Genomic DNA, 12,312 nt, shown 5'->3' with positions numbered 1-12,312 from the left:
TTATTTGGAATTCAGAAGCAGTTTCCCACAGAAGTAACATTGCACATGGCAGTTAGGTTCCCAGGGAAATCCAGGGAGTCTTTTAAATTTATACTGCACAAGTACTATAGAATCTAACCACATATAGCAGTGCTTCTGTGGGAAAATATGTCTAGAATTCTCTCTTGGGATGCCAGGAACACATTCTCACTTGGGATGCCAGGAATATGGTTGGATCAGGACACCCTTCACCCAAACTGGCCAAGTTAGGAGAATCAGAATTCCCCCCAGTCATTCATGGAGACCTTCAAAGGCTCCACCTGGGCAAAGCCTGAGGGTAGAGATTTGGAAGGAAAGGTGGAGTGGGTGGAATCACCTTTGGGCAAGATCAGATCCTTGTTTTATGCTGAGGGTCCCATGGGCCTTTTCCCTCTATTATTACCTGCTAATTCTGACCCTTAGTCCTCTCCTTCCCTGGTCCACAGAGGAACAGAGTGCAGTCTCACAGTTTCCCTCTTGTTTCCTGAGGCAAATATATGGTACTTTTAATGGATTTTAGGGTGATATAAAAAATACCGGATACCTGTAATCATTTATAATTTATTTTCTGTTTAAACTCTGTACTTATGTCTCTATTTCCCCTCTACTCTTGCCATCAGAAAATCTTACTTTGTTTAACAATGGTTTTGTTAAAAATGAATTTGTTTAAAAACAGAATCCTTATCTTTTAGAGATTCATATTGAAATATTTACAGAAGTAGTAATATGCTTGGGATTTACTTCAAAGTAATCCTGTGGGGAGATGTGGAAATAGTGAGGTACAAATAAAGCAAACTGAAGCTGGGTACTGGAGATGAATACACTATTCTGCCTACTTTTGATTATGTTTAAATTTCCCATAAGACATTTAAAACAAAACAAAATATTACCAATGGTGGGAATCCCATCTTGAACCTGAACGGCTGCTGGAATAAGATGGGGGCTGGAGTGGGGTGGGGCTGAGGAAAGTAAGTCACAGCAGCTGAGCATGAAGAGTTCTTGGGGTCATCAGACTAAGATGGAAGTTACCAGCTGGCCAGTCACAGGAGTCGGGGCCTGCTGTGGGTACAAGAAGAGCTCAGAAAAGCGAGAAAGCAGTATGGGCTGAACTATTAAGAATAAGGAGGGCTTCCCTGGTGGCGCAGTGGTTGAGAATCTGCCTGCCAATGCAGGAGACATGGGTTCGAGCCCTGGTCTGGGAAGATCCCACATGCCGCAGAGCAACTGGGCCCGTGAGCCGCAATTACTGAGCCTGCGCGTCTGGAGCCTGTGCTCCGCAACAAGAGAGGCCGCGATGGTGAGAGGCCCGCGCACCGCGATGAAGAGTGGCCCCCGCTTGCCGCAACTGGAGAAAGCCCTCGCACAGAAACGAAGACCCAACACAGCCATAAATAAATAAAAATAAAAATTATAAAAAAAAAAAAAAGAATAAGGAGGAGATAGAATTTAAGTTCAGCTTGAAAGAGGTAAGATTTAGTTGGCTTGAAGGTAGCGAAAGGGACACGTTAAGTCAAGGCAAAAGCACGAATAAAGACAGTGATATGGAACAGAGCAAGCACATCGCGTATGGAGTAGCAGAGGAGTGACAGGATGATGTGTTTCCAGAAGATTAATTTGAGGGCAGTGCGCACAACTATACTGTGGGGACTGCTGCAGTAATTTAGGTTTCAGCAGTGTGGTCCCTGACACGGGGGGGTGGCAGTGGAGACAGACAAAAGCAAGAGAAACTAAGGAAGAAAGGAGGGCAGGGAGGGCGTTAGGGTTAAAGAAGGAGATCCGGGAGATATCCGATAGGTTTCATCAGACACTGAGGGTGCGTGTGCTCAATGTCTGAGGGAGTACAGAGAAGGTTCCTAGACCAGAGACCAAAGCTCAGGGGAAAAGCAGTTAGGGAGAAACAGGAGAGGAAACCAGAGTGTAAGCAAAGGAACAGTCAAAATGATTTAAAAAGAAAGAAAAAAGTCTAGATCTATGGACCCCAGGGGAAGAAATGCTTCAAAAAGACAATGGTTATCAGGGGCTTCCCTGGTGGCGCAGTGGTTGAGGGTCTGCCTGCCAATGCGGGACACACGGGTTCGAGCCCTGGTCTGGGAGGATCCCACATGCCGCGGAGCAGCTGGGCCCGTGAGCCACAATTGCTGAGCCTGCGCGTCTGGAGCCTGTGCTCCGCAACAAGAGAGGCCACGACAGTGAGAGGCCCGCGCACCGCGATGAAGAGTGGCCCCCGCTTGCCACAACTAGAGAAAGCCCTCGCACAGAAACGAAGACCCAACACAGCCAAAAATAAATAAATAAATAAAGTAAACAATGCGTTAAAAAAAAAAAAAAAAGAACTGTAAATGAAGTTCCATTAAATACATTCATTATAAAAAAAAAAAAAAAAAAAAAAAAAGACAATGGTTATCAAAACCAGATCCAGAAGAGATGTTAAGAGAGATAAGAACTGAGGCAAGGCCACAGGATTTGGCCACCTTATAGGAAATCTATGAGAGAACAGTTTTAGTAAAGTGAAAATGAAAACCAGTTTGTAGGTTGTTGGGAGGAGCACAGGGAAATAAGGAAAATAGGGTAAAGAGCTATTCAAGTAAAGAAGCAAAAGGAGAGATGATCAGAGGATGAATCAAAGAGGGAGCTGAGTGAAACAAAAGGATTTTATTTTTAACAAATAAAGAAGAAGTAAATATATTTAATGTAAAAATGCTTTAAATCTCACGGAGAAAAGAGGATGCTAGGAAGAGAGAAGATAACGTGAGATTCCTGAGGAAACGCAGCGGGGGTAGCCACAGAGAGGAGGAAATAAAAATCTCTACTACAGGAGGGAAGGAAGAGAGTCTAAAGTTGGGGCAATGCTATGAATGGTGTGCAAAAGGAGAGTAGTGAGAAATGAGGGAAAGGGAGGCTGGCCAGCCCAGCAAGAACCTTGGGATGGGGAGCTTGGATATTATACTGTAGCTGAAGGTGAGCTACAGAAAAGCCAATGAGGTAGTCTGAAAGCATTATTTTAAGAAAAATATGCTGGTGGCAGAATATAGAATATGGGGGAGGGGGGGAGTGGATGTTGGGAGAGAAAGGACTGGCGGTGGAGAGTCTAGTTTAAGAGTTTTTTCCAAGAGAATTCCACACTATCTAGGGGTTGTGACTATAGCCATCTTCCTTTACCTTCTTTCTACCCCAAAGGAACTTCTGGGGAGCTTTGAAAATGGCTGTGCTCAGTCATAAAGGAAAATCAGCTAGACTTTGGTCTCAAGGCAGTGACACACAATGGCTCAATTAGGGTATAAACAGGCAATCTCAATATCCACTTACAGACTCTAAAAAGCTCACCGGAGCTTCAGGAACTGCTGCAAAATAGCTATAAGCAGTCTTTTCCTCCCGTGAATGGACAGAGCTGCTTCTTTAAGCCCCCGACATGTTCATTCCCCTATTTGGCCACTATTCATTCACTGAGATCTCGATTTTGCCCTAAGTGACATCTATCATATAAGTATCTTTGAGGCATAATTTTTGGATCCTGGGGAGACGTGGTCAGGATGTTAAGATAGACCACAAGATATTAGACCAGATTCTGACAGGTGACTAAGTGCCTTCTTCCACGCTGAAATAAGAATGAATGAAAGTGGTTATACTATTTTATAAGATTCTGCTGTAGAAGATTTTTTTCCCCTAATTATATAGTACCACCCAAATTTAAAGGATTAAAAAAAATTCCCTTGCCTGTTAAAACTCTTATCTCACATTTATATCCTCTGGATGAACATGTAGTTCACACTAAATAAGTAACTCAATCTGAGGGCTTGAAAGCGGAGGCAGTGAGGGGCAGATACAGGTAAGTGTGTCCTCATGCTTTCCAGTTTGTCCTCGGCTCTCCCTCACTGTCCAGCTTTTCTTCCTGACCATTAGACCTGTGAATCTTCAGCAACTTCAGGCCTACACCAGCCTGCAGAATTCTGTAGAATTCTTCACATGCTCTCACAATTGTATAAGGACTAATCCTTATACTACATCCCTATTCTCTATCCTTATATGATTCAGCTTCTCTCTTCCAACCATGATACACCTATCTTGTCATTTTACTTATCAAATAATATTAAAATATTGCAATTGAGACTACAGAGTTGCTTGACTCTACATGCCTATAAGGGAAACAAAGATAATTTCGTTAGCATGATTTCCATGCTCAGCAAGTATGGTGGCAGTGGGCAGGCCAACACTTAAAGCCAAGAATTGTGCAATCATGTAACTGGGTAGAGAAAAAAGAGGCACAATAGTAACCTCATATGAAGCCATAATGTGCTGTTCTTTATAAGCAAAATGACAGGACTGAGATATCATTTGTAAGGCATGTGTTTTGCTTTGTGACTGTTGTGAAGACAGATTTGAACAGATCCACCCACATCTGAAGTGTCTCTCAACTTACACAAGTGGAAGAGAGGGTCTCCTCTAAGATTCACTAGTACTTCATTTATGAAGACTATACCTAGATTCTTCAAGGGTACTCTTATTGTTCCCCTCCCCCGCAATAACATACCGACATTTATACATTTACCTGAAATTCATCCATGATACTGAACGTATACTCATGCCTGGCTATTACGTGATGACAATTCTTACAAAGATCTGCTGAAACAGAGAGAGACTTAATTAAGTCTTAGAAGGTATCCTAAGACAGTAAAATTTCTAGTCTTAGCATTGTATTGCTTTGAAAGAATCTTAACTCTGTCATATTTAACATAGCAGGAAACCCATTATAATATCTACCTTGATAAAAAATCCAGACTCTGTCACACAGCAACACTATATAATTAAGAGCCTGCACTCAGAGATTTAATGTGCATATATTCATTCCTATTGAAAGCTCTCTAAGGTAATCAATTAACGGATATGTAAGTGTGTTTTTGAAACTAGCTGGACCTGTCTAACTATGTAGGAGCTTTTATTCTCAGGAATGATAGAAATTGTGCTACTAACCAATCATAAACAAAAAGCTAACACTAGACTTTAAAGTGAATTTAGCAGTAACAAAAGGCTCTAGTAAAAACAATATAGTAATAATAACTATGATACATTGAGTGCTTAATGTGTGCCAGATACTGTTTTAAATACTTTGTATCTGTTTTTCACTTAATCTTCTCAAAAACCCAATGAGGTAGATACTATTGTTATCATGTTTGTAGGGATAAGGAAACAAAGGCACACTATGGATAAGAACTAGGAAGACCACAGCTGAGCTAGGAAGTGTTGGAACCAGAATTCAAACCCAAGCTTTCTCGCTCCAGAGCCCTTGCTTTTGACCACTATCCTCTATTACCTGGAAAAAAATAGAGTTTAAAGGGGTACATGCTACAAAGAAAGAAAAAGATTCTTCTAATTTAGAACATTTTTCCATAGTCTGACTCTATTCTAAAGGCTTAGTGTCTTTTGCACCTTTCTTTCAAAATATCATTATTTGCACATTTAATCCTCATATAGTCAGAACATACCAAAAAATCAGGAGACAAGCAAAAAGGAAATGTGAACAATTTAAATAGTTGCCATAATATCTGGGCACGAAAGTGCACATATACTTAATTTATTTGTAGAGATTCTTAATGCCAACCTCAGAACTTATTTATTTTTATTATAGTTATTTATTTGATTTCCCAGTATCAAGGATGAGGAATAGCATATGAAAGTAGCATACTTACAGTAGCAAAAGAAAGAAACTATAAACTGACAGTAACAAAAGAGACAAAAGCTATAAAAGCAGAAACAAGACTAAAAAAACCATAGCATCCCAGAGCCATTTAGTATAAGGGCAAACAGCCCTAAGCACTTTAATAGCTGTTGGAGCGCATCACTGTATTATATTATAGTAGAAAGTGAAAATTCACATGGATGACCCTAAGTTAAAAAAAAAAAGTCCCTGTATCTTGTTTCAGAAGACACAGTCTTTAAAGATAAACAAAAGAAAATTGGTGCCTGAATCATAAGCTTCAGTTGTCTGCAAAAGTCATTTATGTGGAATATCTGATGATGCTACATAAATGAGATGTTACCAACATTTTCCTCTTAAAAAACTAACTAGTGATTTTGTGTTGCAATACGATAGTGAAATAGGCCTCATAAGACTGAGCAACCTAACTCCCAAAAGCTGATACCTGCTAACGGACTCAGATGGAAAAAAAGTCTACTTACGATCATAGGTAACTATTTCTTCTCCATCTTCCTCTTTCAAAGATTTGTTTGTGATCAGCATAAAATCCCGCTTACTGCACACTGCACAGCCTATAAAGTTCAGCAAGAAAGATCCATTCTCCAGGCAGATGTTACCCTAAAATAAGAAAAACAGGAATTTAATTTTCTTTTTTGAGGGGATTTTAATTTTCTTATATTTCAAAATCCTTGGTGAAAATGATTAATAGACAAAGTCTCTAAAGGCAAAAAACATGGCCAGAATTTACTTGCTTGAAGTGTACACCAAGTAATTTTTGAAATTACTAGCTTTCCTCTAGAAGTATTATTCATAGTAAATAAAACTGAAGAAGTGTTAGAGCTTAGGACTGCAACTGTGTTTAAGAGGACTAAATGCAAATGGATATTTAGAAACAACTTAATGAAGTCTTAATATAACATGTGAAAAGGAAAAATCAGAAAAATCTAATAGCCAACACTATTAAATGAGGTATCATATTATAAAGCTAGAATGAAAATTCAATCAAAATGGAAACACTGAGCCAATGATAAAAATGATCTTATCCACTGTGATGCTCAGTTGACTGTTGAAACAGCATTTTTTCAAGCCTTAAAAATACCACAGGGCTTCCCTGGTGGCGCAGTGGTTGGGAGTCTGCCTGCTAATGCAGGGGACGCGGGTTCGAGCCCTGGTCTGGGAAGATCCCACATGCCGCGGAGCGGCTGGGCCCGTGAGCCACAATTACTGAGCCTGCGCGTCTGGAGCTGTGCTCCGCAACAGGAGGGGCCGTGATGGTGAGAGGCCCGCGCACCGTGATGAGGAGTGGCCCCCGCTTGCCACAACTAGAGAAGGCCCTAGCACAGAAACGAAGACCCAACATAGCAATCAATCAATCAATCAATTAATCAATAAAAAAATAAATCTTTAAAAAAAATACCACAAAATAAACAAAGAGAAATAAACTCTCAGCTCTATAAATGTCAGTCCCTAGGATATGTGCGATTCAGGCAGAAAAGGTAAGTTCTGCAATTCATCAGATTGACACCATGGCATTTAAAAGAGAAAGGGTTTTACTTGTCATTAAGAAACTGTAAACAACATATGCTCCTGGCTCAAGGGAGGTCTTTGCTAAAGGCTTACTAATAATTGTTCAGAACTTAAAGTCACTTCATAAACTACCTAGTTCTACTCATTTAAAAAAAAATTTTTATACTGGCGTATAGTTGATTAACAATGTTGTATTAGTTTCAGGTGTACAGCAAAGTGATTCAGTTACACATGTATCTATTCTTTTTCAAGTTCTTTTCCCATTTAGGTTATTACAGAATGTTATTTCTTTTTTTTAAATTAAAGTAGGGTTGACTTAAAATATTATAATTAGTTTCAGGCATGCAACCTACTGATTCAATATTTTTATAGATTACACTCCATATAAAGTTATTATATAATATGGGTTATATTCCTTCTGCTGTACATTACATCTTTGTAACTTATTCATTTTATACCTAGTAGTTTGTACCTCTTAATCTCCTTTACATCCTCCCACCCCTCGCCCCTCTGGTAACCACTAGTTTGTTCCATGAATCTGTGAATTTGTTTCTGTTTTGTTTTGTTCATTCGTTTGAATAAACAAATTTATTTATTTTTAGATTATTTCAATAGAACAAATTTATTTATCTATTTTAATATTTATTTATTTAAATAGTTATTAATTTATTTTGGTTGCACCGGGTCTTAGTTGAGGCACATGGGATCTGCGTTGCAGCATGTGGGATCTTTAGTTGTGGCATGTGGGCTTCTCAGCGGCAGCATGCGGACTCTTAGTTGCGGCATGCATGTGCGATCGCCAACCAGGGATGGAGCCTGGGCCCCCTGTATTGGCAGTGCGGAGTCTTACCCACTGGGCCACCAGGGAAGCCCCTGCTTGATTTTTTAGATTCCACATATAAGTGAAAACATGCAGTATCTGTCCTTCTCGGACTTATTTTGCTAATAAGCATAGTACTCTCCAGGTCCATCCATGTTGTCGCAAATGGCAAAATTTCATTCTTTTTTATGGATGAGCAATATATATTGTATATATATACTACATCTTCTTTATCCATTCATCTGTGATGGACACTTAGGTTGCTTTCACATCTTGGTTATTGTAAATAATGCTGCTATGAATACTGGGGTGCATATATCTTTTTTTTTTTTTTTTAAAGTTTATTTATTTATTATTTATGGCTGTGTTGGGTCTTCGTTTCTGTGCGAGGGCTTTCTCTACTTGCGGCAAGTGGGGGCCACTCTTCATCGCGGTGCACGGGCCTCTCATTATCGCGGCCTCTCTTGTTGAGGAGCACAGGCTCCAGACGCGCAGGCTCAGTAATTGTGGCTCACGGGCCTAGTTGCTCCGCGGCATATGGGATCTTCCCAGACCAGGGCTCGAACCTGTGTCCCCTGCACTGGCAGGCAGATTCTCAACCACTGCGCCACCAGGGAAGCCCCATATATCTTTTTGAATTAGTGTTTTCATTTTCTTCAGATATATACCCAGGAGTGGACCTGCTGGATCATATTGTAGTTGTATTTTTAATTTTTTGAGGAACCTCCACACTGTTTTCCATAGTGGCTGTACCAATTTACATTCTCACCAACAGGGTACTGGGGTTTCTTTTTCTTCACATCCTGGCCAACACTTTATTTTTTAAGTGGCATGGGTCACATCTGGGCTTCCACCATGCTTCTATCAGCCAGACTTGCATTTAATTTAATTAATTAATTTATTGGCCGCACCACATGGCATGTGGGATCTTAGTTCCCTGACCAGGGATTGAACCCATGCCCCCTGCAGTGGAAGCATGGAGTCTTAACCACTGGACCGCCAGGGAAGTCCCACCAACACTTATTATTTGTTGTCTTTTTGATAATAGCCATTCTGACAGGTGTGATGCGATATCTCGTGGTTTTGATTTGCATTTCCCTGATGATTAGTGATGTTGAGCATCTTTTCATGTGCCTGTTGGCCATGTCTGCTTTGGAAAAATGCCTATTCAGGTCCTCTACCAATTTTTTAATTGGGTTATTTTTTTTTGATAGTAGTTCAACCTCATTTCTGACCAACAAAAAAACTGAGGTATTTTTAATAGTTAATGTGACTAAAAACCATTCAAACTAACGCATTTCTCCAATGCAGCTATGTGCCTGATACTGTGCAAGGCATGGCGGAGGATTCCGAGGACTCCAGGATGAGTCACATACGTTTCTACCTTCAAGGAGCTTATGAAGTATGAGGGAGTTAAGACCAGTCTTAACCAATGCCACAGTGAAGCCTTCCTGGATTCCCAGCACCACCATTAACTAAGTGCCTTCGTAGTGCTATGTATTAAGAGGTTAACTCTGGTGGGGGGAAATCAAATTAACTATGCAGTTTGGAGATACTAAAACATAGGCACATCAACATAACTACTAAAGGGGAAAAAAAGCCTTGGGATTAAAGTATAAATTTCCAGCTATTAAGAACAAGTGCTTTGATTTTTTAAAAAAATAAACTTTACTGAGGTATAATTTACATACAATAAAATCCACACATTGTAAGGGTATACATGAAAGAATTTTAACAAATGTATATACCAATGTAATCACTACCCCAATCAAGATGCAAAAATTTCTGTCTTCCCAGGAACTCCTTCCTGCTTTGCAGTCTATCTCCAACCCCTATCTCACCTCAGGCACCCACTGACCTGATTTCTATCTCCAGAGATTAGTTTTGCCTGTTCTAAAGTTTTACATAAATAGAATCATACAGTATACTCTTTTACACCCAGCTTCTTTTGCCTAAAATGATGTCCATGTTAATTATCTATGTTGTTGTATGTATTGGTAGTTCATTGCTTTTTTAATGCCAAGTAGTATCCCATTGCATGGATCTATCTGTTGATAAGACATTTGGGTTCTTCCCAGTTTTTGGTTGTTATGAATAAAGTAGCTATAAAGATTCGTGTATAAGTCTTGTGTAGACATATGCCTTTCTCTTGAGTAAATATCTAGAAGTGGAATTGCTGAGTCATACAGTAAAAATATGGTATATATATAAACTTTATAAGAAACTGCCAATTAGTTTCCATTTTCTATTCCCACCAGCAATGTGTGAGTTCCAGATTTCCCACATTCTCATCAACACTAGGTATTATGTCTTTTTTATTTTAGCCATTCTAATGATGTAAAGTGTTGTCTCATTGTAGTTTTAATTCATATTTCCCTGATGACTAGTGATGTTGAGCATCTTTTCATGGTGCTTATTAATATATCTTATTTTGTGAAATATCTATTCAAGTCTTTTGCCCATTTTTTGAAAAGTTAAATTGTTTATCCTCTTATTGAGTTATAAAAGTTCTTTATGTATCTTAGGTACAAACCCTTTGTCAGATATATGTATTACAAATATTTCTGTCTTTGGTTTGCCATTTTTTAAATGGTGTCTCTTGATGAGCAAACAGTTTTGATTTTTATGAAGTCCAGTTTATTAAATTTCTTTCATTGTTTGTGCTTTTCTTCTAAAACATCCTGCCTACCCCAAGGTTGCAAAGATATTATTTGTTTTCTTCTAGAAATTTTATAGTTTTAGCTGGTAGGTTTAGGTTTATGATCCATTTTGAAATAACTTTTATATATGGTCTGAGGTAAGGACCAAGTTTCATTTATTTCTATATGAATATCCAGTTGTTCCATCAACATTTGTTGAAAAGACTATCCTTTCCCCACTGCATTACATTGGCAACTTTGTGGAAAACTCAAATCATCCTATATATGTGGGTCTACTTTTGACTATTCTCTTCCCTTGATTTATATGTCTATCTTTTGCACTAATCTCACACTTTTGATTTTTGTAGCATTATAGTAGTTTTTAAATTAGGTAGTTTACGTCCTATAATTTGGCTAGTCTAGGTTCTTTTCATTTCCATATAAATTTTAGAATCAGCTTATAAACTTTTACAAAAACCCTGCTGGGTTTGTTTTTTGTTTTTTTAAAATTATTTATTTATTTATTTATTTTAGTTGTGTTCGGTCTTCGTTTCTGTGCAAGGGCTTTCTCTAGTTGTGGCAAGCGGCGGCCACTCTTCATCGCGGTGCGCGGGTCTCTCACCATCGCGGCCTCTCTTGTTGCGGAGCACAGGCTCCAGACGCGCAGGCTCAGCAGTTGTGGCTCACGGGCCCACTTGCTCCGCGTCATGTGGGATCTTCCCAGACCAGGGCTCGAACCCGTGTCCCCTGCATTGGCAGGCAGACTCTCAACCACTGCGCCACCAGGGAAGCCCCTGTTTTTTTAAAATTTATTTATTTGTCTATTTTTGGCTGCACTGGGTCTTTGTTGCTGCGCGTGGGTTACTCTTCGTTGTGGCGCGCGGGCTTTTCACTGCGGTGACTTCTCTTGTTGCGGAGCACGGGCTCTAGGCACGCAGGCTTCAGTAGTTGTGGCACGCAGGCTCAGTAGTTGTGGCTCACAGGCTCTAGAGCACAGGCTCAGTAGTTGTGGCGCACGGGCTTAGTTGCTCCGTGGCATGTGGGATCTCCCCAGACCAGGGCTTGAACGCGTGTCCCCTCCATTGCCAGGAGGATTCTTAACCACTGCGCCACCAGGGAAGCCCCTCCTGCTGGGGTTTGAACTGGGACTGCCTTGAATCTATAAAAGCTGACTGCCAAAGACTCCAAGATATTAAGTAATTTTAAAAAAAGTCTTAAAAGAATAAAGATCTAAATACCATTTTCAAATAAACAGAACTCTCAACAGAACTGCACACATAAACACAGGCACCTTATACAATATGCTCTAACCTCTGTAATCTGACCATATAAGCAGGCAGAATGTAAACTCTAAACACTGAGGGAAGAGAAAAGGGATCTATGTTATCAGTTGGGAGGTAGGGAAATAAATTCTTGAAATGGCAAATGCAAGTACAGTAAATAAGAAACTGATGGGGCTTCCTCTAAGGGACTTGGTCATTTGAAAGTGAGGATAACCTTCATCAGTGAGGCATGATTCTTTTATTAGATGAAACAAGATTATTAATGTCCAAATTTGGGAAAGTAAATTAAAGCACACAATATTCAGAGAAGCTTTTGAGGCTCTCACAATGGGA

The 12,312-nt window shown here is 39.7% G+C and overlaps 1 protein-coding gene across 7 annotated transcripts in view; it reads right to left on the bottom strand.

The window, feature by feature from the left end:
* The window catches only part of CHURC1 (churchill domain containing 1), a 29,702-nt gene that overhangs the window by 12,598 nt on the left and 4,792 nt on the right, over positions 1-12,312 (bottom strand). For 3 of the 7 annotated variants that reach the window (XM_057544788.1, XM_007184292.3, XM_007184295.2), the window contains exons 2-3: positions 6,193-6,328; positions 4,565-4,638 (exon numbers count right to left, since the gene is read on the bottom strand). In XM_057544788.1, the coding sequence (XP_057400771.1) occupies positions 4,565-4,638; positions 6,193-6,328 (210 nt within the window). Of the gene's footprint in view, positions 1-908; positions 1,078-4,564; positions 4,639-6,192; positions 6,329-12,312 lie in introns of all 7 variants that reach the window. The other 4 variants (XM_057544789.1, XM_007184297.2, XR_009007800.1 and 1 more) reach the window with 3 other exon arrangements.

This window comes from Balaenoptera acutorostrata, chromosome 3 (assembly GCF_949987535.1).
Source record: "Balaenoptera acutorostrata chromosome 3, mBalAcu1.1, whole genome shotgun sequence".
Classification (NCBI taxonomy): Eukaryota; Metazoa; Chordata; class Mammalia; order Artiodactyla; family Balaenopteridae; genus Balaenoptera; species Balaenoptera acutorostrata.
The sequence above is the reverse complement of the archived record's forward strand: the minus strand, read 5'-3'. Positions and strand labels throughout refer to the sequence as shown.